Genomic DNA, 22,699 nt, shown 5'->3' on the forward strand with positions numbered 1-22,699 from the left:
AGAAGAAGAAAGGTAAAACGAGCTCATGGTTGAGATTGAAGGAGCATTTGAGAGAGATTGAGTTGAGTGTGTGGAAATGAGAGTTCATGGTGAAGGAGAAGAAGAAGAAGAAGTGATTTCAACTACGTGCCGTTTTTTTATGAATGCTTCGACAAACACACTGCTTGCCGTTTTTATGTTATAGGTTTGGTTCTGTTTGGTTACTAGATTAGTTGTATCTTTTTCTCTGGACAACATTATTGATCCATAAATCTAAGTTTTATTTATGTTAGGGCTTCTTTATAGGAAACTATTTTAGGTGTTCTTAGAGTAAAAATATTATGAAAATAATGTAAGATCAGTAGTTAAGATCTTTTGTTAAAAAGTTAGTTATTGGAAGAACATGTTTAAGATCATAAAATTTAATAATATAATATTTTTTAAACATATTACAGTTATAAAAACTTATAAAATAACATTTAAATTGCAAATTTATAAAAATTTTACTAAAATTCAAAATACAATACCAAATTTTTATGAAACAACAAAAACATTAAAGATAAAAAAACATATTACTTAATTAAAGCACACAAACATTTTATTTAATTAATATATAGTTTAATGTTCAAATTTATTCCATATATTCTCAATCAGATCTCTTTTAATTTGTGAAAAATTGTTTGCAAAAAATTGTATCAATTCACAGTTTGCCACGTCAGCTTAGAACTGAGCCATTATTCATTATTTTTCTATTTTTTTTGGCTAAGAACACCCTTCATGTTCTCCCTATAAAGATGACCTTATACAAAGACAAGCTGACATGGTTCTGATCCTTTATAAGCATATGCTAACTTTTTAAAAATCCGCTTCTTCTTTCCAGATACTACAGATGAGAATGTTGCCATCTTTAGACAGTTAGCGTTTTTTAGGATATACTTTGCCAGTTTATTTTCTTGCTTTGTCCCTGTGTAATGTCTCCACTCGAAGATCTCTAGATGGGACACTAAACATTCGGGAACCGAGCAAGGCTGGTTCCAGCGATCCATGCTATGTAGACCACGAGGTTTCGGTTTCAGTTTCAGCTTGAGAAGTTGAAGTCTTGGAGCGTCTTGAAGTATAGAGTTTAACAGATTCCACGACACTGCAGTGTCGACGGTTGCCTTGACCAGCTCAGGCATATGTCCAAACCGTAAAACGTTACTGGAGTAATCTCTAATGTTCAAGTACCTCAAAGAAGGAGCATTAATCACAAAACCGTGATCACCCACGGGTGGAGATATCGCCCCTGAATTATAATAGATAGATAGACTCTTCAAAGTTGGCACATTGATAATGAACATGGTCACATTGACATACGTTGTTCGTCTCACAACCAAATTTTCAAGAACTGGACAGATGCTTAAAAGCCCTTTGACAGACTCGTCGTCTGAGAATCTGACGGACAAAAGGTGTAGAGTTTTAAGGAACCGCAATCGCAAAGGATCTTGAGTAGGAGGAACATCCATTAGACATAGTCTTTGGAGTATCAATGTTTCGAGGGTCCAAGACTCACAAAACAAGCTTCTCGGCAATGTGAGGGATGCGTAAATCGTCTCGATCCTCACCTCGAGAATAGAAAGATGAGCCAATAAATCAATGTAGTCGGCCACTGGAATATTAAGATAAAACTTGAGATGAAAGCTTTGTAGAAAGCGAGCTTCGCTAAACGGTAGAGATTTGGAAACAAAGTAACGAAACTGATAATAACCACATGAGAAGTCATCATAGATGAATTTGGTCACATGCTTCCAGAGTGTACGCCATCGTTTCGACAAGACGCTCGTGGCAACCACCTCGTTAATATATACTGATGATGACAATATATCTTCACAAGCAAATCATGTGGCAACGAGCTGATGTTGCCTGTCGCCTTACTCTTCATATTTCTTTTTTTTTACTTTGTTTCTGGTGAAGTTTAGCCTAATCGACTGTTTGAATAAGAGAGAGAGAGAGAGAGGAAAAAAAATAAAATAAAAAACCTAAAACCTAGGATAGAGGCACGACGTAAAGTATATATTCAGTCGTAGGAAACAAAACAAAGGATTACTGAAACTTGGAGTCATGTTCGGTTTAAATTCGATACAGAATTACAGAGTTTGAGTTTGGACCTCGGTTAGCAAGTTAAATCCGGTTCGGTTACACATGTGAAACCCTTTAGGCCCAATAGCTTGGTGATTTCCTTTTAAAGGCCAAACAGCTTCTGTCTGTTCAGAAACTGCGTCGTATTGAGGATTTAAACCCTTAAATGAGAGTTTTCCGAATCCGAAAAGCTCTAAACTGCGTCGTATTAGAATGTTGTACAGTCTAAACTGGGTCGTATTGAGTGATTTCAACTACGTGCCGTGTTTTATGAATGCTTTGACAAACACACTGTTTGCCGTTTTTATGTTTTAGTTTTAGTTTTGTTTGGTTACTAGATTAGGTGTATCTTGTCTCTAGACAACATTATTGATCCATAAATCTAAGTTTTTATTTATATGATTTTGTTCATTTTTCTCTTTCCTCTCGTTTTTTTCTTGGGAAGAAGAAACTCTATGGGAATTTTCAGGAATTTTGTCAGCCATTTTCTCTCTTTTGTAAAACCAACTAATTAGGTGTGATAAAAAATCCAATTTTTTTTTTTTTTTCGTTTTCAAGTCAATGTTGTATAGCTCTATCTCTCTTGTTTATTCACAAAAAATGCAGGCTTGTTTCTGTCGGTTTACAAGCTGAATCATTGACGTTGCTTTTTATGTTTACTCAGGTCTGTTTTGCTGAAACAAGAACCCTAATTTTTGTCAGGATTCAGTAAAGGAAGCATTTTTATTAATGTTACGCTCTGTTTTCGAAAAAAAAACTCAAAGAGTAAGGAATGAGTGTTTCTGTGATGTCCAAGAGTGTATTGGTTCGTTGACTGAGTTGGTTTTGGTTTTTTTGGAGATCTAGCAACTGAAAAAAACTGGTCTTTAATGGACGTTGTACGGTACTGTTTGTGAATTCCATTCTCGATGGCGATGCTGTTTGTTTTGGAAAACAGTGGTGACTTTCAGATGTTTCTCTGTTGATTCGATTCAAGAGTCAGAATCAGGTTACTGTTTTGTCAAATAATCCATGTCTGGTGCTCCTAGAATGCAGTCCATGAATGTGGCTGAAGCAGAGACCAGGCCAACTCTGAGGACTTCTGTTAACAAGTCTAGTCCGTTTATCACACACAAGGCTGTTTCAAAGTCGTTGAGAAAGCTTGAAAGATCTTCATCTGAGCTCAGTGGATCAGATGAGTCTTCTTCTTCTCACAAGCACACTCTTAACGTGGCTTCTATACTACGACGGCATGAGCAGAACCTAAATTCTAATCTGTCACTGAATGCATCTTTTTCCTCTGATGCCTCTATGGACTCATTCCACAGCCGAGCATCTACTGGTCGTTTGATTCGGTCCTACAGTGTTGGAAGTAGAAGTAAGTCTTACCCTTCGAAGCCAAGAAGTGTTGTCTCTGATGGTGCTTTGGATTCGCCACCTAGTGGTTCAGAGACTAAGAAGAGGTGTGCTTGGGTGACACCAAATTCTGGTCAGTTTCTTACTCTTGTCTACATTCTGGTGTAGATGGATGTGCACAATCATCTATTTAGTTTCAAAGATCTTTATATTGACTGTTTCTTGTATGAAAATGCCAGATCCTTGCTATATTGTTTTCCATGATGAAGAATGGGGTGTGCCAGTTCACGATGACAAGTATGGTTTAAGCTTTTCTCGCTTGTGTATATCTGCACTCTTTCTGATTGATGAGTATTCCTTAACGTCATTCTTTGGTGGCGGTGTATGTTCAGGAGGTTGTTTGAACTCCTTGTGCTTTCGGGTGCTTTGGCCGAACACACATGGCCTACGATACTGAGCAAGAGGCAGGCCTTCAGGTTCTTGCTATGTTTCTGGTTCACTCTTCATTTCTTTGAAGCAGTCCTTTCTGTTTTCTTATGAAAAATGTGGAATGCAGGGAAGTTTTTGCTGATTTTGACCCCAGTGCCATTGTGAAAATCAATGAGAAGAAGCTGATCGGTCCAGGAAGCACTGCAAGCACTTTGTTGTCTGATCTTAAGCTAAGGGCCGTCATTGAGAATGCGCGTCAGATACTTAAGGTGAACCTCTCTTCCACTCTTGGTTGATTTGCTCAATTTAGACCCAATTTTGAGCGCATTGATCCAAAGCATTGCAAAAATCTGAATATTGAAATAAAGGAAGGTCTTGAAGTTTTCAAAATATTGTTTCATATAGGCTTGTTGCATCTGATGGGAAACTAAAAGCTACTATCCATTGCAGTCAGATTGATGAGTGCTCTATCTCTGTTGACAGGTGATAGAAGAATACGGATCATTCGACAAGTATATATGGAGCTTTGTGAAGAATAAGGCGATTGTGAGCAAGTTCAGGTACCAGCGACAAGTGCCTGCAAAAACTCCAAAAGCAGAAGTGATAAGCAAAGATCTAGTGAGAAGAGGGTTCCGGAGCGTAGGACCAACGGTGGTTTACTCCTTCATGCAGGCAGCAGGGATAACAAACGACCATCTCACCAGCTGTTTCAGGTTCCACCATTGTATATTCGAACAAGAAAGGTAACGTCTAAAAAGAGAGACTTACTTAAACTTGTTAAGAGGTCTCTTTTATGTTTTGTAAAGCCTCCAATTTGAGTTTATTAGTATTCAAAACAATGAAGAAGCAAAGTGTGTTAAAATGCAAAAACAAAAGAAACAGTCGATATGAATCAAACAGCATATCGGTAGGTATAATAGTCCAAAGAAGTAACATCGCTTCGTTTGATCTTGACAACTTGTCCTCGCTTAAGTCCATAGTATCTGGCAAGAGGATCAGTGATGAGGATGCGAGGCAACTGTGTGTCTTGCACTGTATATTTTTTGAGTAGTTCCTTCTTGGCTTGATCGTCGAGTACATAGTACTTGTTGATGAGTTTATGCTCAGTGATGTTAGTCACCAATTCGGCTTCCTCAAAGACTTCAATTGTTAGAATCTTGTTAAGCTCTAATACAGCCAATCTTGCGGGACCAGTTATGGCCATTGGAACAACTATGATCCCTCGAGGAACTTTATCGTCTCTCATCTTTAGTGCCACTTCCTTTTTAATTATTGGGACTCCCACCTTAGGACCTTCTGGGTAGAAAACGTAAATCTACACCAAGATCGAGACAAGATTCAGCATTGGGTCAAAAGCTTACAACTTTAGGACTTGTTCGTTCTTTATATATGTACGTACCTTGTCGGCTGGATTTGGCCCCTTATTGGCTGCGACGAAAAGAGCTTCCTTATTGACTTTGTTTGTAGTTTTACAAAACCTTTGAACAAACTCTTCTCTTTTCAAGTTCAGATCAGAATCTTCTATAGTGTAACCCCGATCCCTCAGCATCTGAAGCACCGTTCGACGCACCTTGAAAATCCTCGTGATCTCATCATCTGAGTCAGACATAATCTCCAATGTCTTTGTTCTTGTCTTTTTTTTTTTTTTTTCCTTTTGCCGGCGAGGAAGAATGAGGTTTTACTAGGGTTTAGGGGAGTTTAGGGGACTCATAAATACTGGCATTATAGCATATTTTATTCAACGTTTTTAGATCTTCAGTTACATGAGATGAATCCCATCTCTTAGATACCGACACGACATTTATGTCTTTTTCCAAATTTTGGTGCTGAGATATTTTCATGAGCATATAGCCATATATACATCTAGTAATAACAGACACTGTGCCATAAAAAAGCCTGAAAATTAAGACACAAGAAAGAAAAAGTAGATAATCTCACTCAAAAAACAGTGGATGGGATCTGTCTTTGTTTACCACAAATAGACAAAACTGAGAGTCGAAGAGACAACAATCAATATGTCTAATATCTATAGCCTCTCTTTTCCTCTGTTGTTAACATTACTCAACATGTGGATTACATTATATGTATAGATTATGGTCATTCATTCATATCCTGAAGGCTGTCTTTGCAGTAGGTATGCGTTGTGTCCATTTCTTCTTTCTCTCTGTCTCTGTTAGTCTCTTCGACGCAACCATCTGGAACGGGTTAGGCCCTTCATAGCTCTCCTCTTTAATCCTTATCTTCTTTTTCTTCCCTCTGTCATATTCTTCATCCCTGCCACAATCCAATACACATTCATGTGTAAGAAAACTTCCCAGTTATAACCAAACACATAGCAAAATAAACAACAACACTCACCACTCATCTGCTACATAACCGATGCTGCTTGTGCCTTCACTCTTTGATCCCATCTTCTGTGAAGCAGAAAACTCCTCATCCCATTTGGCAACTGCAATATTTATAAGAATCAATCCGATCATAAACAACCAAATCAAGGCTTGTTTGATTCCAGTTCCAAAAAAATTATCACCAGAGTTGACATAGCCAAAGGTCTAACAGTAGCAAGTTGGGAAAAGGGATAACTTACCCACTGTCTCTGGCACACCCCGTGTGAGAATGCTCACAGCTTCTTTCTGTAACAAGATTGAGGACTCTCTCTTTCTTTTAGACAAGTCAGAACTCCCCAAGGGTTGTTGTTGGTCTGAGGCAAGAACAGCGCCAACCAACATATTTCCATTACTACTAGTTGACGTGGACTGATCATTATCTGCAGCACTTTTCTTGGATAGGAGCTCCTCAGAGATCATTTTGACAGCTGTACTACTTAATCTCCCCTTTTTCAGTTTCTTCGTTTTTCGTAATCCCAGGGCCTTATTGAAAAATTTTAATCCCACCTGCAGACTTTTCATGTTACGCTTGCGACTCTTTCTTGGTGTGGTGAGAGTCTCACTCACAGAAGTTGACTTTATCAACTCAATTGAAGTGGCCAATTCTTCCGGGCGCTGTCCCTTTGTCTGATCAATAAGAACAGCTGCTTCAATAGGTGATTTACCAATTGACACATCTTTAACCTGGAGCAGTAGCGATATGCAAGTTAGAAACACTCAATCCCGTTGATAAAAAAGTGGCCATGAAACAAGATGCTGACATGTGATGGTATAATTACACACTTACCTTCAGTGAATTAGCAGACTCGATCAAATTGTGAACAGAATTTTTCTCTTCAACACTATTTTCAGCTTTAGCTCCAGAAACAGGCACGTTCACAAGAATTTGAGCATTTGTGCTTCCATTCAGGAGAGGAGACACCTTCCCTGGTAATATTGGACATGCAACCTTCGAATCTTCCTTTACCAAAGATCCTTCCCCATTAGCCAGCGGAAGAGACACTTCCTTTTGGAAGGTCGCTTTGGTATTTAAGTCATTCTGAATTACAACAGTAGGAGCAGCTAGATCACAGGTTTTTATGGGTACTGAACCATTTACCATCTTAAGGGTCTGTTTTGCCTCCACACAACTTATGGGATTTTTCTGAGGCTCTTTGGGATTTAAAACTTTCTGAGTTAAGCCAGCACGAGCACTTTGATCACATGATTTCAAAAGTGCTGAACCATTGGCAGGGCCATTCAATTGATCTTTTGTGTTAGAAGATACAATCAAAGATGCTCTGTTTGTGGCAAGGCTCTCTTTCTTAACCAAGGGGACTGCATTCTTAGGGACAGCATTTTGTCTATCACGAACATAGAATAGCATATATGCCTTCTGATCAAACACAGTCTTCTCACTAACTTGAAAAACCTACAACAACAATGTAAAGAGGAACTTACTATTAGCTATTGGATTCTCATCTGCTTGCTTGTGCATCAGTTAGCAATTTAAAATGTGCCACCTCAACACAGAACAATGTAAAGAAATAAACTACTAACAGCAGGTAAAGTATAAAATTCAAATTTTGCAATCCATAAAATGTAGAACACAGCAACTTACCCTATTGTCATCAAGAGAATACCACATGCCACTTGATGTACGAACAAAGCAGGCATAGTGACCAGAATGGCTGCTTCGACCATAATGAACTAACACACCATAAAGAGTGTACTTCAGATTGCCTTCCTGTTCAACACAAGTATTATATCTGTTAAAAATGAATTCATGAAGCTTAAAGATTTAAAAAATAAATAAACACCATCATTCAAACAATTGACAGAACAGGTTAAAATTCGTGGAATATAGAACACAAGAAGAAGCTCACTTACATGGGGACCACTGACAAAAGGTTTCATGTCAATTGCAGAGGTAAACTGGACTTTCCTATCGATTTTTTCGGATCTGTGTGCTTCAAACCGCTTAAGATGTACGGTTAAAACATACGGTGCTTTAGAAACAGTTAGCTGCTTTCTAGCCTTGACTTTGTGTCTGCATCTTTCACATTGGTAAACCTTTGCACCATCATCTAAGAGCTCAACAGCAGTGAAACGTAAAAGTGCTCTCTGCAACGAATCAGCCTTGGAAATGTCTAGGCTTAGGTCAAGAAATGGATCAAACTTGTTGGAGCAATGGGAACATTGCTCGCATTTCACCTGAATTGGAAAATAAAATATTAGAACACGCTGAATCCATTTAATCATGTATTAAAGATCTTCCACCCATAGGTAAAATATATGCTCAAAAAGATGGTCATGAAAACAAAGCAAATTTACCTGACTTCGAAGGCTACCACCGAAAATTTTGTGTACCAAACTTCTCCTGTAAGCATCAGAGGATTCACTTGGTACACCAGAAGGGAGACTACACTTGTGCATGCATTCAAGCAAATTGATCATGTACTCATGTGCATCCTCCTGCCGGCAATTTCTAAAGTTTCGGGAAATGCCTAAGCAATCAGATGAGAATCCTGATTCATTAGTCTGATTATTAAGCCAAAAATTGGCACACAATAGTGTTATGCCCGAAAAGTCTGAGAAGAAGCGTACATCGCAAGTTTGAGACCAAATCTTTTGGTGCTAGTATTCTGCCAGTAGCTTGACGTGCAGTCCTGACATGTTTCTGGATCGCACATAATGCACAAAACCCAGCAACATTACCTACACAAACAATTTACATATATCAGACACTGCATCATAGACTACCACACACCAATTAAACTAAAAACAGAAGACATAAGTGCTCTAGCTGATCAAACAAAGCAACAAAATTAAGCATTTGGAGCATCTAAAGCAACTTACAATATTTCTGATGCGCAACGGTTTGAAGAGTAGCAGCTAAAGGCTCAGTGTATGTCAAACATTGCAATACCGAATTGAGAAAACATGTATTCCCCAGATTCTGCAAACCCGCACCCTAAAATAAAAAATCACAAATCAATAAAACCAATCAGTATAGATAAAAAGGAAGCATCTTTACGATTAATCAAAGGAGGTTGAACAAAATTGAAAGAGATAAGATTGGCTAAGGAACTCACGATTTTGCGGAAGGTAATGCTAAAGGTAAGCTCAGGATCAAACCCATTTTCCAACAAATCGGAACCTTCAGGTTTCTTAGCGGAGGGTGCAGACAACACTCGATTGTTATTGGAGCAAGGATTCAAAGTCTCGATCTTAAAATCAGAACGACCATTAGAGAAACCATTAAAGGGTTTCCTAGCGGGATGAAACTCGATCTTCCTGAAGACGGCTGAAGCGGTGGAAGAAGCAACGGCGCAAGATCCGTTGTTGTTGTTCGACGGATCACGATCCGTTTGGATCCTCAATTCAGTGCTGATCGTAGTAGCAACCTCCATTCACCCTAAATCAAACAATCCGTGGTGAAGGGGAAGATCACGGATTTGTGATTGTCGGGAACAGAGATTGTGTAAATGAAGATGAAGAAGAAGAAGAAAAAGGAGAGAGCTTTTTTGCGGCTGTGTGAAAAGAAAGGGAGACAAAGAGAGTGGCAGCTGCAAACGCACTACTAAACCCTAGCAAAGACCCACCCCCGACATCCACTTATTATTTTAATTTTAATTTAATTTTAATTTAATTTCTTCTAAGTTTTGCCATTCATACAAAGTACTTTAACAAAACATAAAGACCGGACTGGAGTTTCTGTTTCTGTTTCTGTTACGGTGGTCTATACCGCGCCTGATTATTACTCAGAAAACGAACATTTTTTTTTTTTTGTCAACAACAGATCAACTTAAACGAGCTAATTGGTAGGAAAATCGTTTACAAACAATACTTGGTGCGGAGATGTACACGCTTAGCGTGCCAAAAAATCCGCCCTTAAATTAGCATTTTTAGGAATTAAAGATAAAGAAAAGGAAAAGAATTCCTTCCTATCAGTTTTGATGTCGTCAAGGTACGCCGAGAATGCTGGCCAGTCGGAAGGAGAAGACACCATCTTCACCAAGTCTAAGCAGTCAGTATAAAAAGCCACCTCTCTGAAGTCATGGCCGATCATGCAGCGCATCGCCCAAAGGAACGCTTCAACTTCAGTATGTAATGGAGATAGACTTCGCCTGAAATTCTTGGCACCCAAAAACGGCAACGTTGTCTGGATCGAGGTACAACACCAACCAGCACCTGCATACAAATCCCCTGCTTTCCAAGATCCAGCTATGAAGCATCGATATCCTGAAAAGACCGAAGGAAGGGAAACCGTAGGCACCCTAACTGGCAACTCCGAAACTACTGGAAAGGTGGGACTGGTCACTAGATCATCCTCTATCTGAGCCTGCTGCCATGCTGCAGCTTCACCCTCTGCTACCCTAACAATATCCTCTGGCCTTTCGGCAATATTGTCAAAGACACGTGCATTCCTTGCTTTCCAAATAAACCACATAAGCCAAGGGAAAGCCGCAATATGGGCTCCCGGATTCTGCTGCCCTAAAAAGTGATCAACATTTGCATATACTGATTCCGTCGGGAAGGAATTAGGTCCCACCGGCACATTTGCTAGCGCCCAAACCTGACGGGCCGGAGGACACACAAAGATGGCATGATTTATTGTCTCCGAATCCGCGCCGCATCGTACGCACCGTACATCACAAGCAATACCCCGTCGTCCCAAATTTGCCGAAACCGAAATACAACCAGATAAGACCTGCCACATAAAATGCTGGATCTTAGGTGGGCAACGAGCCCTCCACACACTAGCGAGTAGGGGGGTAATTTCCGGGCCATAACCAGTGGCCGCAAAAGTCCGAACCACGTCATGACGTGCAGTATGATAGTCTGATTTGACTGTATACTTCCCAGTTTTCGTGAAATGCCAACCGAAGGGATCATCCCTTTGGTTACCACCCAACGGAATAGCCCTGATTAATGCAACATCAAGTGGATCAAAATGCTCATTGAGCATATCCAGACGCCAAGAATTATTTTGTCGATCAATTAATTGATTCATTTGAAGAGAAGGGTCCTTTAACGGCCCCTTGCTGGAAGCTGGTCTCGGGAATTGAGCTGGTACCCAAGGATCTGACCATATAGAAATGGTGTCCCCAGAACCAACCCGTTTAATAAGCCCTTTATTAACCAGAGAGCGAGCAGAACATATACTCCTCCATCCATAGGAGGGAGAGTATGACCTAATTGGATCCAACGGATGCGTATTCCTATAATACCTACTTTTGAAAACCTTGGCAAACAAAGACTCTAGAACGTCTATCAGACGCCAAAGTTGCTTGGCCAGTAATGCCGAATTAAAGTCATCCACATTCCTACAACCAAGACCACCCAACTGTTTGCTAACACATAATTTCTCCCAGGCAAGCCAATGCATGCCCCCTGTCTGACCATTTGTACTCCACCAAAAATTTGCCACTGCACTGGTAAGCTTGGATGTAATTGTTTTTGGTAACCGAAAACAAGACATCACAAACGTTGGAACAGCAGTTGCAACAGATTTAATCATCACTTCCCTTCCCCCTTTTGAAAGCAAATTTGCCGTCCAACCATTCGTCCGACTTTGAATCCGCTCTCGAACAAAAGAGAAAACCTTGGTCTTAGTCCCATCCAAACTTTCGGGTAAACCTAGATAGGACCCCATACCACCCAAAGTTGTGATCCCGAGAACATCCTGGAGCTCGGTTTTTGTCTGCTCATCAATCTTGTGCCCAAATTGTACCGAGGATTTTGTAAAATTTATTTGCTGACCCGAAACAGACTCATATTGTTTTAGAATATCTAAGATAACCCGACATTGTCCTCTGTCCGTCTTACAGAAGAAAAGACTATTATCGGTAAATAACAAATGCGTAATTGACGGTTCGAAATGAATATTATAAAATGTATTATTTTTAGCTTTGACCTAATATTAAGGGTGTAGTTGAATTTGAAATAATTAAAATCAATAATATACGGAAAGCATAAAAAGCCCTTCATTTCATTATCCCCCTAAACCCATGAGTTGTCTACTAACGGGCCTTAACTAAAGCCCATTATATGAATTTTGTGATCTGTTTTTGAATAGATTGGACTTACTTAATTTGGATGAGTGCTTGCAAACTTGTGTTGCCGCGAGTGCTTGCCGACTGATGATGACACATTAATACATTGTGAATTTTCAAATTTTAGTTGATGTTGGCAAAGTAAAAGTTAATAAAGAAATCTAATTTACTGCAGAAATCTGAAATCCTTTAAACATATAGAAATTAAAAATTACTATAAAGAAAAAGGAAAAAGGAAAAAGGAGGAATTGCATGGGAGAAAGAGATAAATTGTAGTAGTAAAAAATAAAATAAAGACTCCGCACCCGACAGCCATTGTAATTGGTAAACATGTGTAAGGAGGATCCCGAGTCGGTGAAGACTCCAAAGTACGTTTTGTATTTGCTACTACCAAAATATTTCAGACTGTTAATATTGTGCTGAATTGGAGGAATTCAATAGACAAATAGTATATGTAATCCCCATAAGATACGCGCATTATTGAAACCATTGGCCCCCCCATTCGTTATTACTCTTTCTACTTTTTCTTTGTGACCGTTATTATTATTTGTTTGGTCAATTCTAAAATAGTGCATGATAGAGATTAAGATTGAGTGTATTTTTAAGTTTAGGTCAATGTCACACGCGATTAACAACTTTTTCATTAACAAAACAAATATGTTCGTTGCTACAACGACTCTTTGCCACGGTAGTTGGGCTAACTTTATTTTGTAAAGCGAATTGTATTTTATTTTGTGTATAAAAAACATATAAAAATAGAAATTAGCATACAGAAAGAGAGAGAAGGTGCATGAAAACACAAAGAAGCAGATACATAGGGAGATGTGCCCTGAGTCACGTGCCCCTCCCACTCGACCACGTGCCGTCGAAGCAATATCTCATTCCTAAACTCCACGATTCGTACGTATTCCAATTTTAATTGGACTCTAAACTTCCATTACTTTAATTGTAACACTAATTAATTAGTGTGCTTATTAGACACACGCGCACGCACGCAGTTATAACTTCACATTTGCATTACGAGTACCGATATTTGTTATACTAGCTCTTTAAGTAGGTAGAGTAGTTTTATCCAACATACCAAACCATGCGTTTAACGGTAATTGAGTATTTAATGCTACAGTATGATCTAATCGTGCTATAAATGTATTACAGTAATATTCATATTGAGATCTCTATGTTTGTACTATCTATATACTTTACTGATCGTGATTTATTATCACTTTTTTGTTCTGTCACTAAAAGGAGGTGTCGGTGGCACTCACTCCACCGTTCCAGTGATATTTAACTTTGGGATTTTTCTTTTTCTTGTAAGAAAACAATCTGAATAAACAAATGTAATACGTTAAAAACGGATTGCTTTGTTCATCCTCATCTCAAAACACTCAACCTTTTATAAGAAAATTATTTAAATTGACTCTATTCAACTCCTTTCCAAAATACCCTCTTTTTCTAATATCCAAGCAAAGACATCTGAATTTGGGTCTGTGGCTCTGAATAGATAAATTCGTTATTGCATTTAACTGACGCAGACAAGATTCAATGCCATAAATGTTCTACTTGTTTAGTTTGATGGACAAAAAAAAAAGTCAAAACCAAACCAACCCAACAAATATTCGTATAATGTAATTTGGTGCTGAAGTGAGAAGAAGGGTACTATTCTTTGCATACAAATAGCATCACACATCTTACATCTCCAGTCTAAACTTATTTGTGTTTCATCATCACTTCTTCCAAACAATTCCTCTAGCTAATCAATATATTAACACACTTTTTCTTGTGAAGTTTTTTTAAATGAAATGTTACCATATTCATGATTCATTCACATGAATACGGATATATATATATATAATAAACCTTTCACTTAAATCTCGTGAGATAAAAGAACACAAAAATAGAGGAAGAGGAAGGCATTAGCAATAGTATTCATTTGTTTAAACGGCACATGTTGATTACTAGCTAGATAACGTAAACATTTATGATACGGAAGTGAATAAAGTAAAAACAAAAAAGGAACAAATACGTTAAAAATTAGATTGAAAAGAAAAGTAAAAGTAGAGAGATTGTGATCATAAACCTTAATGATTATGTTTAACCAAGCATCTTTGCAGTGCAACCACATGCATAGGCTTTTTATGTTAGTTAAAGCACTAGCCAATTAGCCAATTTGGTGATCTGAATAAGTCTCATCATCTTCATGAGACAAAGAGGATAGGTCCCCCTCCTCTGTCTGATCCAACAACCCAAACTCCAAATTCTACTCTCTCTCTCTCTCTCTCTATCTACCATCAGTGAGAAATTAGATGAAAGTAAATTGCTTTTTCGTGCCCAACAAACTCCATTTACCTTCAGCTTCAAGGCTCATCATCATTACACCACTTTCCAGTTCAGCTAATTTTACCAGTAAGGACAGTGACATAAAAGACAGAGAAATGGACCCAAGTTTCAGCAGCAGCAGAAGAAGAAGAATTGGAGGAACCGTTGTTACTGCAGGTTCTGTTTGGGAAACGAGAATGCAGAGCGACGACGAAGTTAGTAATACTAATACCGCCATTGTCCTTCATCATCATGCCTCAACCGAAGACAAGAAAATGAGCTTAAAGGAGGAAGCTTTAGGGACTAATAACGGAAAGAGACGAACTTTGAAGTCTAGAGCTTCCGATGCGAAGAACCCATCATCGGTTGAGATTGTTCGAGCCAGTTCAATGAAGCTCACGAGGCCGAGATCAATCGGTACTCCTCCGATGACGCCGAGGAGATCGGTTTCTAGTGATGATAAGAGTCCTAATATGTCGGTGGTGAAGAAGACGAGATCTGAATCTGTGGAAGGGGTTGAGAAGACTACTCCGGGTCGGGTTAAGAAGATCCGATCGGAGCTCTGCACGGCGATCGTTAAAGCCGGTGAGTTTGATTCAGTTGCGTTGAGGAAAGTGAATTCATTGCCATCGTCAAACTCTGAGAAACCTGATAAGAAAACAGAGCATTTACCAAAAGAGGAAACCGTTGTTAGCGAGAATTCGAAGATCCCAGATGAAGTTAAAGAGTTCGGTGTTTGTCAGGAGATAGTCGTATCTGCTAAATCGAACGTTGTCGAGCAGATCGACAATGGTGATCACGAAGAGGAAGAGGACGAAGAAGAAGAAGAGGAGGAGGAGAGAGAATTAGAGAAGAAGAGTGTTGATGTTAAAGAGATGAATGTAACGATGAAGGACAAAAGCAATAACAGAGTTGAGACTAACAAGTTTAGTCAATTTCATAACAGAGCAACTCCATCTCCGTCGTCTGTCCGTAAAGTTTCGCCTCCGGTGATCAAAAAGGCAACTTCCGTTTATTCTGTCCCACTGAATTCTACTCCAAGCACAGGTATTTTATTCAAATCTTGATGCTTTGTTTCCATCGGCCTCGAATTTGACGTAACCTCTGTTTTAACGACTGTTTCCAGATAGATATGCAGAAGGAGAAGAAGAACAGTTTACTCAGTCACAGAGCAAATTGCAGAGTCTAGGTGAGACTTTTTAATAGTACTCTGTTTCAGTCAAGTACAATTTTTTGTTAGTCCGAAAAGTCTGAATTAGAAATGTAAATGGACAGTGGATCTAGTGATGTGGAGAGATGCATCAAGGTCGACGTTAGTGTTCGGCTTCGGAACTTTTCTCATCATCTCTTCTTCCTACGCCAATGATCTCAATTTCAGGTTTTTTTTTTCTCAACTGATTGGAAGTTACACACAAGTTAGTTAAAGTAGTTGGAACTAAAAATGTGAATGGATATGTACAGCTTCATATCGGTGGTAGCGTACATGGGACTCATTTATCTGGGAGTCATGTTCGTATTGAAATCACTGATCTACAGGTGTGATACATATAGACACTCATTTCTCTCTCACGCTCATTGCATGTTGTTTTTGGTGACTGGCTTTAAAAAGGCATATTATAATGAACGCAGGGGAGTGGTTGAAGAGAGGCAAAAAATAGTTGGAGTGAGAGAGGAAGATGTGAAGAGGATGCTTAGACTTATAATGCCTTACCTCAACGAGTCTATGTTTCAACTCAGAGCACTTTTCTCTGGCGATCCCTCCACTACCCTCAAAGTAAGTCTTCTTATTCGTCTCTCTCTTTGTCTCTCTATAACACTTCATGAAAATAAGAGATGATGATGTTGTGCAGATGGGAGTGGTGTTATTCGTCTTGGCTAGGTGTGGCTCTTCCATCACTCTTTGGAACCTCGCTAAATTTGGTACCCTTTACAACTCTAGTCTGTCAAACTTCTTGTTTCAATGTAGATTTCAGAGTTGTGAGTTTTTTTTTTCTGCGTGAGAACAGGCTTCTTGGGAGCATTCACAATGCCTAAAATATTCATCTCCTACTCAACACACTTCTCAGCTTACGGTAACTTAAAAAACCTCCTTTTGTACCTCTTGTTAGTTGTTACATCTTCTTTTGAGACATTTATTCACTCAGGTTGTGATATATACATGCAGGAAACTTCTGGATAAGGAGATTCAGGGACGCATGGGAATCGTGCAATCACAAAAAGGCAGTGGCTTTGGCACTCTTCACCCTAGTCTGGAACCTCTCTTCAGTCACTGCTCGTGTTTGGGCAGCATTTATGTTATTCGTTGCTTTAAGATATTATCAGCAGAATATGATTTGGTCTACTAATCAAAACGATGACGATGATGATGATGAAAATATAGCAGATGACGAAGAAGAAGAAGAATTAGAAGAAGTACAAGTCCCTAAATTCAAAAAAGCTCCTCCTCATATGATGATGCCTAATAAACTCAAGAAAATTTCTTAAATTTCCTTTCCACATATATAAATGTAATCTCTTTAGTTTTTTTTTTTATAGTTAGGGTTCCTCTGTTTACTTCTCTATACACAGCTTCTATACAGTTAAATAATGTGAATCTGATCTTCTTCTAAGCTCGAACTCAAACTATGTTGCAACTGTTCAGTTAACTTAATTAACGCTAAATATTTGATTAGTAACCCAAATCAAATAATCTTAATTAGGCTTCTTATGGGCCCCAAATGGGCCTTACTTATTAGTTATTACATAAAACAGAGCAGCTTTCGTGGAAAAACAAATCGGAGAGAAAGTTGCGGTTGCGCATCGTCGCCGTATATCAACTCTTTTCCTCAAAAACCCAAAACTCACGATTTGAGTGAGCTTCTCTCGCCTCAGACGAACATAATTATAGAGGTATGCTTCGATGGTTCTCTGCGATTTCAATCGAATTCCATGTACCTTTTTTTAGTTTCTGTTTATGTTTGATTTAGGGTTTTACTCAATCATCTTCTCAGATTTTTTGGCATATGTTGTGATTGGTTTTTTGTTCAGATGAGTGTGACGAGCGATTCTCCAGTGCATTCATCAAGTAGTGATGATCTTGCTGCTTTCCTTGATGCTGAATTGGACTCTGCTTCAGATGCTTCGTCTGACTCCTTACCCAGCGAAGAAGAAGATGATACTGAAGCTTCCAATCATGAGTAAGTTCAACTCTCATCTGTCTCTTTGATTGGAATCATCAAAATCTAATGGTATTTACATTCTGTAGTATGTTTTCTCAATTGTATTTTAGGTCAAAGAGACGAAAGTTTGAGCATTTAGAAACTGTTGAGGAAGTAGAGATTGAAGGTGAAGCTCTCTCTTTCTTCAGCCTTGTTTTGATGTCTTGTCAGTTGTTCTGTTATAATTGAATTTTGAATCTGTTTATTGTTGCAGAAGCATCCTCAAGCAAGGGAGAATGTGAGCATCCAGGTTCGTTTGGGAACATGTGTTTTGTCTGTGGGCAAAAATTGGAAGAAACTGGTGTTTCCTTTAGATACATACACAAGGTAAGCTGAGGGAATAGCTTCTCTGAAATCAAGTCTTAGTTTTTCTTATTAATGAGTTTTGGGAATGCTGTGTTCTTAGGAAATGAGGCTCAATCAAGATGAGATCTCACGGTTGCGTGATTCAGATATGGGATTCTTGCAACGCCAGCGGAAGCTGTATTTAGTTCTTGATCTAGACCACACGCTGCTTAATTCAACCATACTAAGGGACCTGAAACCAGAGGAGGAATACTTGAAAAGCCATACGCATTCTCTTCAAGGTGATACATTCAGCTACATTGTTTTGCTTCTTTTTTTTTCAAACGTGATCCTTGTGTCTTCAAACGTGATTCAGCCTGTAACTTCAGTCTTGTTTTTGTCCTTTTGTTGTTCCATCGAGATGATTGCATCTGTTGTAATTCGAAGAATTTTTTTGGTTAATCTCAGATGTTTCCGGAGGCAGTCTTTTCATGATGGAGTTTATGCAGATGATGACCAAACTTAGGCCGTTTGTTCACTCATTTTTAAAAGAAGCCAGTGAGATGTTTGTGATGTACATATACACGATGGGAGATAGGCCATATGCACGACAGATGGCAAAGCTACTGGACCCCAAAGGAGAGTACTTTGGTGATCGGATTATTTCTCGGGATGACGGCACAGTAAGACATCAAAAGAGTCTAGATGTGGTGCTTGGACAAGAAAGTGCTGTTCTGATTCTTGACGATACAGAGAATGTAAGTATGTTGTGTAACTTGTCAATGTTTCATGTAAGTTGTGCTGATACTTGGTTGGTTTGATGCACAGGCGTGGCCAAATCACAAGGACAATTTGATCGTGATAGAGCGGTACCATTTTTTCGCTTCGAGCTGCAGACAGTTTGATCACAGATACAAGTCTTTATCGGAGTTGAAGAGCGATGAGAGTGAACCAGATGGGGCACTTTCAACTGTCCTGAAAGTCCTAAAACAAGCTCATGCTTTATTCTTTGAGGTATGCCCAAGTATATTCACGCTGGATCTAAAGAAAACTTATCTTTTGCCTAGTTGAGTTTTTTGATTATTGTTCGTTTCTTTCAGAATGTGGATGAAGACATATCTAACAAAGATGTTAGGTTGATGCTAAAGCAAGTGCGTAAAGAGATACTTAAAGGATGTAAAGTAGTGTTCAGTCGGGTGTTCCCAACCAAGGCTAAGCCAGAAGATCACCCTCTTTGGAAAATGGCTGAGGAACTGGGAGCAACCTGCGCAACAGAAGTGGATGCATCAGTGACACACGTGGTGGCTATGGAGATGGGAACAGAGAAGGCACGTTGGGCTATAAGAGAGAAGAAGTACATTGTGCACAGAGGGTGGATAGATGCAGCTAACTACCTATGGAAGAAGCAGCCAGAAGAGAACTTCAATTTAGAGCAGCTCAAGAAGCAACAAGGTACAACGGAAGAAGAGTGATGATAATATGTAACCAATGAGAAAGAAGAAGTGATAAACTTTGTTGTTTAATTGATTATGAAGTAAAGTTTTGTAACCGTAGTACATTTGTATCTCTGATCTTTCTGATATTCCAACCAAAGATACTAATTTTTGAATGATACGAAATCTCTCTTCTGTTGTTTCATTGGCTTCGTCTATGCTTGTTTGACAAGGTGTGTGTTTGTTGGGCCGGGCATAAATGGGCCTTATATTAATGTCCGTCGTCTATTTGGTGTTTATTTGGTTCTGTTTCTGATTCCGTCGTGTTCGCTCGCGTAGACATGGCTGTCGATACTTATGCGTCGACGAACCCTAATGAGGTTCATGAGGATGTTCTTCAGAAAGCTAGAGATGCTTGCTACAAGGTCCGTCTTTCCTATTTCTCTATTTGATTCTGATTCGATGATTAGGTTATAATAAACTGTAAAATGGTTTAAGAGTGATCCTTTGATTGTGGCAGGCCAGAGATGCTTTTTACTCTTGTCTTGAAAAGGAATCTGGTAAAAAGCCAACTGAAATCGCGACCGTTGGTCTTCTCTACCCTAAGGAGTGTAGCAATTCTAGAACCCAATTCGTCAACAACTGTCGCTCCTCTTGGGTTATTACTACTCTCTCTCTCTCTCTCTCTTTCAATTAGTTTGCTAATTTCTTCAATTTGGGGTTTTTGATTTTAATTGAAGGAATGGGAATTTTGTAGGTGAAGCATTTCGATAGGGAGTATTGTAGGAACAAGAGAGTTCAAAGGCTGTTGGATGATGGAGATGAGAGGAAAGGTCCAATGTCACTTCCTCAGCCTTACACTTTCAAGCCTTCTCCTTCAACTTAGTTTCCTTCCTTTCCTGGTACTTTTTATTAACTCTTTACTCAATCTCTCCTTACTTGACTTCAATCTCAGATTCTTTAATTTGTTCTCACCCTACTTCTTATTCATGATCAAGCTTTTTAATCTTGTTTTTGTCCAGGTGTTAAGGAAGAAGATTTAATGGCCAAATACTGTTTCTGAATCATGAGATTTGTTCGGATTACCTATAGTTTTAGATCGTATTTTGAGTTGTAAACCTTTGAACATGGAAATAAAGGTGGCACATTTCAATTCAAGAACCTGATTGTTTGCCTTTTGTGTCTATTGCCCTAAACTTTTGTTGATCAATCTGCAAGCATCTCGTATACACAATATGCTGAGGTTTATATGCACTTATGTAGAACCTGATTGTTTGGTTGTTTGAGCTATTGAAGAAGTGAGTTATAGACTTGGTTTGTTCATCAGTGTTCCTGAAAACTTGGGAAATTTAGGAGTGTGTGTTTTTTTCCTCTGCCTCTAATGGATGGGTCTTATTCACAGTTTTGGTATCAATAACCGAAAATAGCCGGTCCGGTTCAAGAATTTGGGCCTATCTATAGTTAGTTATGATAAGAGTGGAAGCTTCAACTTGAATATTATACTGGTTCCACGATTGAGCAAACAATGTTACATAACACGTTGACACAAAACGATTTGGGAAGGTAGTGGGACGCATGTCTCTTACTTTACGGTCCCACCATCCACACACGTATACGAGTGTTCTGTCTTGTCGGTTATGTTTCTTTGTGTAATTGTTTTTATATTATTTTTGCTTAACAGTGAAAATAGTAAAAAAGATATGGATATGAATGTTTGACTTAAACTGAGAAAGATGAAACACATGAGTATCCTCTATGGTTCAGGCCTTGGAGGCAGCAGATACATCATCCATTGTCGAGGAGGCTTCAGGTGCAGCAACTGCTGCTGCTACATTTGCATCCTCTGCTGCTACGGTATTGGAGATGATGGGGTGGAAGAGAGATCCACGAGAGTGAGTGCTTGAGGATGATATCGCGGTTGCTAGAGAGATGGGCATCAAGCAAAGCCCCTTCCCTTGAAGGTACTGCATTGCTGATCCCATGTCTTCTTCCATCAGTTTTGCTACCCTCTGTTCTGTTGACCTTAAGCTCTCATTGGATGATCCTGTCGCGTTTCCATTCCCGTTTACGCCATTGCACGGTGCAGTGAGGGCGTTCAACCGTCCTCCTGCCTACATTACCAAAAACCATGACGATGATGATTATGACTGATGATTTAGTAATTCCACTATAGATAGATGTAGAAAGCCATAAGGGACTAAGAAACTCACCTCGGCGGAGAGACCATTGAGGCGTGGACCAACTGCACCTGCACCTCCCAATCTGCTCATGCTTAGTACTTTGACTTGAAGCTGAAGGAACCTAACATACTCGATGATCTCATCCAACATTGATGCCTTATCGGTCTGCATCTCATCATCAACCAATTCAGTTATCATGCTAGATCCAGGACAAGAGACACAAATCAGGTCAGAAAAATGAGTACCTTGTTGGTGTTAGGAACCAGTTCTTGAAGAGACTTCATACGCTCTGCAATGCGTTCCCTCCTTAGCTGTTCAAAACCATACAATTAAAAACGCACAAGATAAGAGAAGAAAAGAGATGTGAGGAAGTTAATAATGAGGTACCCGCTCAGCAATGCTGTGAGGATCGGTGGCTTGGCCTCTCCTGGCTCGCACCCTTGGCTTTTGACGAACAACAGGTGCGCTCGTGGTGGAGACTGTCCCTTGTGCTTGTAACCCATCTTGGCTACCAATTGTTGGACCACCTGACTCCTACAATTGACAAAAACAACAACACAAAAGGATCAGAAACATTCTTAGGTTTTTGGAGTTATTGATGATGTATGGATCAATGTGATATAGTTTTGGTACCTGAGGGTGATGGAACTGGTCAGGGAAAGGGGTGTCGACGGAGAGAGCATGAAAAAGAGAGTTTGGTGGCGGAGGAGGAGGAGGAAGAGATGGATCCCAGCAAGGAGGGAGAGAAGAGAGCATTGACATGGAATCAAGAAAAAAGTCATTGTTTTGGTTTATGAACTCTCCCTTTCCTTCTCCATTCCCATTCTCCATCTCTTCTTCTGTCTTCTTCCTTTGTTCCCTCCCCATTTTTATTCTTTTCAAAAAATTTTGATTTCTATTTTTTTAATTTACTGGCCGTTTCATTTATCCTCTTTTAATATTTACTCTTAATAAATAAATATTTTTGTTATATTAATTTGTGTCTCGAATCTCTTAAATAAT

The 22,699-nt window shown here is 39.2% G+C and overlaps 7 protein-coding genes across 7 annotated transcripts; 4 read left to right on the plus strand and 3 right to left on the minus strand.

Moving 5' to 3' along the window:
* On the plus strand, positions 2,510–4,684 carry LOC104726362 (probable GMP synthase [glutamine-hydrolyzing]). The gene is made up of 6 exons (XM_010445205.2): positions 2,510–2,612; positions 2,762–3,565; positions 3,672–3,729; positions 3,825–3,908; positions 3,989–4,130; positions 4,345–4,684. Exons 2-6 carry the CDS (start codon positions 3,109–3,111, stop codon positions 4,606–4,608), a joined length of 1,005 nt encoding a protein of 334 aa, XP_010443507.1. The 5' UTR covers positions 2,510–2,612; positions 2,762–3,108; the 3' UTR covers positions 4,609–4,684.
* On the minus strand, positions 4,675–5,675 carry LOC104726363 (DNA-directed RNA polymerase subunit 5-like protein 1). Its single transcript, XM_010445206.2, has 2 exons — positions 5,261–5,675; positions 4,675–5,176 (listed from the first exon to the last, which is right to left on the minus strand). The coding sequence occupies exons 1-2, from the start codon at positions 5,468–5,470 to the stop codon at positions 4,754–4,756; spliced, it is 633 nt and encodes a 210-aa protein (XP_010443508.1). The 5' UTR covers positions 5,471–5,675; the 3' UTR covers positions 4,675–4,753.
* On the minus strand, positions 5,780–9,838 carry LOC104726365 (ubiquitin carboxyl-terminal hydrolase 23). The gene is made up of 10 exons (XM_010445207.2): positions 9,323–9,838; positions 9,087–9,201; positions 8,835–8,945; positions 8,562–8,734; positions 8,118–8,441; positions 7,849–7,974; positions 7,036–7,659; positions 6,449–6,932; positions 6,220–6,310; positions 5,780–6,135 (listed from the first exon to the last, which is right to left on the minus strand). Exons 1-10 carry the CDS (start codon positions 9,638–9,640, stop codon positions 5,967–5,969), a joined length of 2,535 nt encoding a protein of 844 aa, XP_010443509.1. The 5' UTR covers positions 9,641–9,838; the 3' UTR covers positions 5,780–5,966.
* LOC104726366 (reticulon-like protein B21) lies at positions 14,404–17,218 on the plus strand. Its single transcript, XM_010445208.2, has 8 exons — positions 14,404–15,649; positions 15,729–15,791; positions 15,878–15,980; positions 16,064–16,138; positions 16,232–16,376; positions 16,453–16,522; positions 16,609–16,674; positions 16,767–17,218. Exons 1-8 carry the CDS (start codon positions 14,590–14,592, stop codon positions 17,084–17,086), a joined length of 1,902 nt encoding a protein of 633 aa, XP_010443510.1. The 5' UTR covers positions 14,404–14,589; the 3' UTR covers positions 17,087–17,218.
* On the plus strand, positions 17,384–19,717 carry LOC104726367 (RNA polymerase II C-terminal domain phosphatase-like 4). The gene is made up of 8 exons (XM_010445209.2): positions 17,384–17,491; positions 17,630–17,778; positions 17,871–17,926; positions 18,014–18,126; positions 18,206–18,386; positions 18,553–18,842; positions 18,913–19,098; positions 19,185–19,717. The coding sequence occupies exons 2-8, from the start codon at positions 17,630–17,632 to the stop codon at positions 19,554–19,556; spliced, it is 1,347 nt and encodes a 448-aa protein (XP_010443511.1). The 5' UTR covers positions 17,384–17,491; the 3' UTR covers positions 19,557–19,717.
* On the plus strand, positions 19,820–20,727 carry LOC104726368 (cytochrome c oxidase assembly factor 6). Its single transcript, XM_010445211.2, has 4 exons — positions 19,820–19,942; positions 20,038–20,175; positions 20,275–20,419; positions 20,540–20,727. The coding sequence occupies exons 1-3, from the start codon at positions 19,859–19,861 to the stop codon at positions 20,401–20,403; spliced, it is 351 nt and encodes a 116-aa protein (XP_010443513.1). The 5' UTR covers positions 19,820–19,858; the 3' UTR covers positions 20,404–20,419; positions 20,540–20,727.
* On the minus strand, positions 20,913–22,546 carry LOC104726369 (transcription factor bHLH82-like). Its single transcript, XM_010445212.2, has 5 exons — positions 22,331–22,546; positions 22,085–22,231; positions 21,943–22,008; positions 21,728–21,862; positions 20,913–21,628 (listed from the first exon to the last, which is right to left on the minus strand). The coding sequence occupies exons 1-5, from the start codon at positions 22,526–22,528 to the stop codon at positions 21,278–21,280; spliced, it is 897 nt and encodes a 298-aa protein (XP_010443514.1). The 5' UTR covers positions 22,529–22,546; the 3' UTR covers positions 20,913–21,277.

This window comes from Camelina sativa, chromosome 11 (assembly GCF_000633955.1).
Source record: "Camelina sativa cultivar DH55 chromosome 11, Cs, whole genome shotgun sequence".
In the NCBI taxonomy this organism is placed as follows: domain Eukaryota; kingdom Viridiplantae; phylum Streptophyta; class Magnoliopsida; order Brassicales; family Brassicaceae; genus Camelina; species Camelina sativa.

Coding starts and splice junctions, on each gene's coding strand:
- LOC104726367 (XM_010445209.2), top strand. CDS start 17,630: ATGAGTGTGACGAGCGATTCTCCAGTGCATTCATCAAGTAGTGATGAT. Junction 17,927..18,013: donor TGAGGAAGTAGAGATTGAAG/GTGAAGCTCTCT, acceptor TTATTGTTGCAG/AAGCATCCTCAAGCAAGGGA. Junction 18,387..18,552: donor CCATACGCATTCTCTTCAAG/GTGATACATTCA, acceptor GGTTAATCTCAG/ATGTTTCCGGAGGCAGTCTT.
- LOC104726366 (XM_010445208.2), top strand. CDS start 14,590: ATGAAAGTAAATTGCTTTTTCGTGCCCAACAAACTCCATTTACCTTCA. Junction 15,792..15,877: donor GAGCAAATTGCAGAGTCTAG/GTGAGACTTTTT, acceptor GTAAATGGACAG/TGGATCTAGTGATGTGGAGA. Junction 16,139..16,231: donor TTGAAATCACTGATCTACAG/GTGTGATACATA, acceptor TAATGAACGCAG/GGGAGTGGTTGAAGAGAGGC.
- LOC104726365 (XM_010445207.2), bottom strand. CDS start 9,640: ATGGAGGTTGCTACTACGATCAGCACTGAATTGAGGATCCAAACGGAT. Junction 8,442..8,561: donor GTGGTAGCCTTCGAAGTCAG/GTAAATTTGCTT, acceptor TTTCCAATTCAG/GTGAAATGCGAGCAATGTTC. Junction 6,136..6,219: donor GGTTATGTAGCAGATGAGTG/GTGAGTGTTGTT, acceptor GGATTGTGGCAG/GGATGAAGAATATGACAGAG.
- LOC104726369 (XM_010445212.2), bottom strand. CDS start 22,528: ATGGAGAATGGGAATGGAGAAGGAAAGGGAGAGTTCATAAACCAAAAC. Junction 22,009..22,084: donor CTCACAGCATTGCTGAGCGG/GTACCTCATTAT, acceptor GGTTTTGAACAG/CTAAGGAGGGAACGCATTGC. Junction 21,863..21,942: donor TGGTTCCTAACACCAACAAG/GTACTCATTTTT, acceptor GATGAGATGCAG/ACCGATAAGGCATCAATGTT.
- LOC104726362 (XM_010445205.2), top strand. CDS start 3,109: ATGTCTGGTGCTCCTAGAATGCAGTCCATGAATGTGGCTGAAGCAGAG. Junction 3,566..3,671: donor TTGGGTGACACCAAATTCTG/GTCAGTTTCTTA, acceptor TGAAAATGCCAG/ATCCTTGCTATATTGTTTTC. Junction 3,730..3,824: donor GTGCCAGTTCACGATGACAA/GTATGGTTTAAG, acceptor GTGTATGTTCAG/GAGGTTGTTTGAACTCCTTG.
- LOC104726363 (XM_010445206.2), bottom strand. CDS start 5,470: ATGTCTGACTCAGATGATGAGATCACGAGGATTTTCAAGGTGCGTCGA. Junction 5,177..5,260: donor GGCCAAATCCAGCCGACAAG/GTACGTACATAT, acceptor ATCTTGGTGTAG/ATTTACGTTTTCTACCCAGA.
- LOC104726368 (XM_010445211.2), top strand. CDS start 19,859: ATGGCTGTCGATACTTATGCGTCGACGAACCCTAATGAGGTTCATGAG. Junction 19,943..20,037: donor CTAGAGATGCTTGCTACAAG/GTCCGTCTTTCC, acceptor TGATTGTGGCAG/GCCAGAGATGCTTTTTACTC. Junction 20,176..20,274: donor ACAACTGTCGCTCCTCTTGG/GTTATTACTACT, acceptor GGAATTTTGTAG/GTGAAGCATTTCGATAGGGA.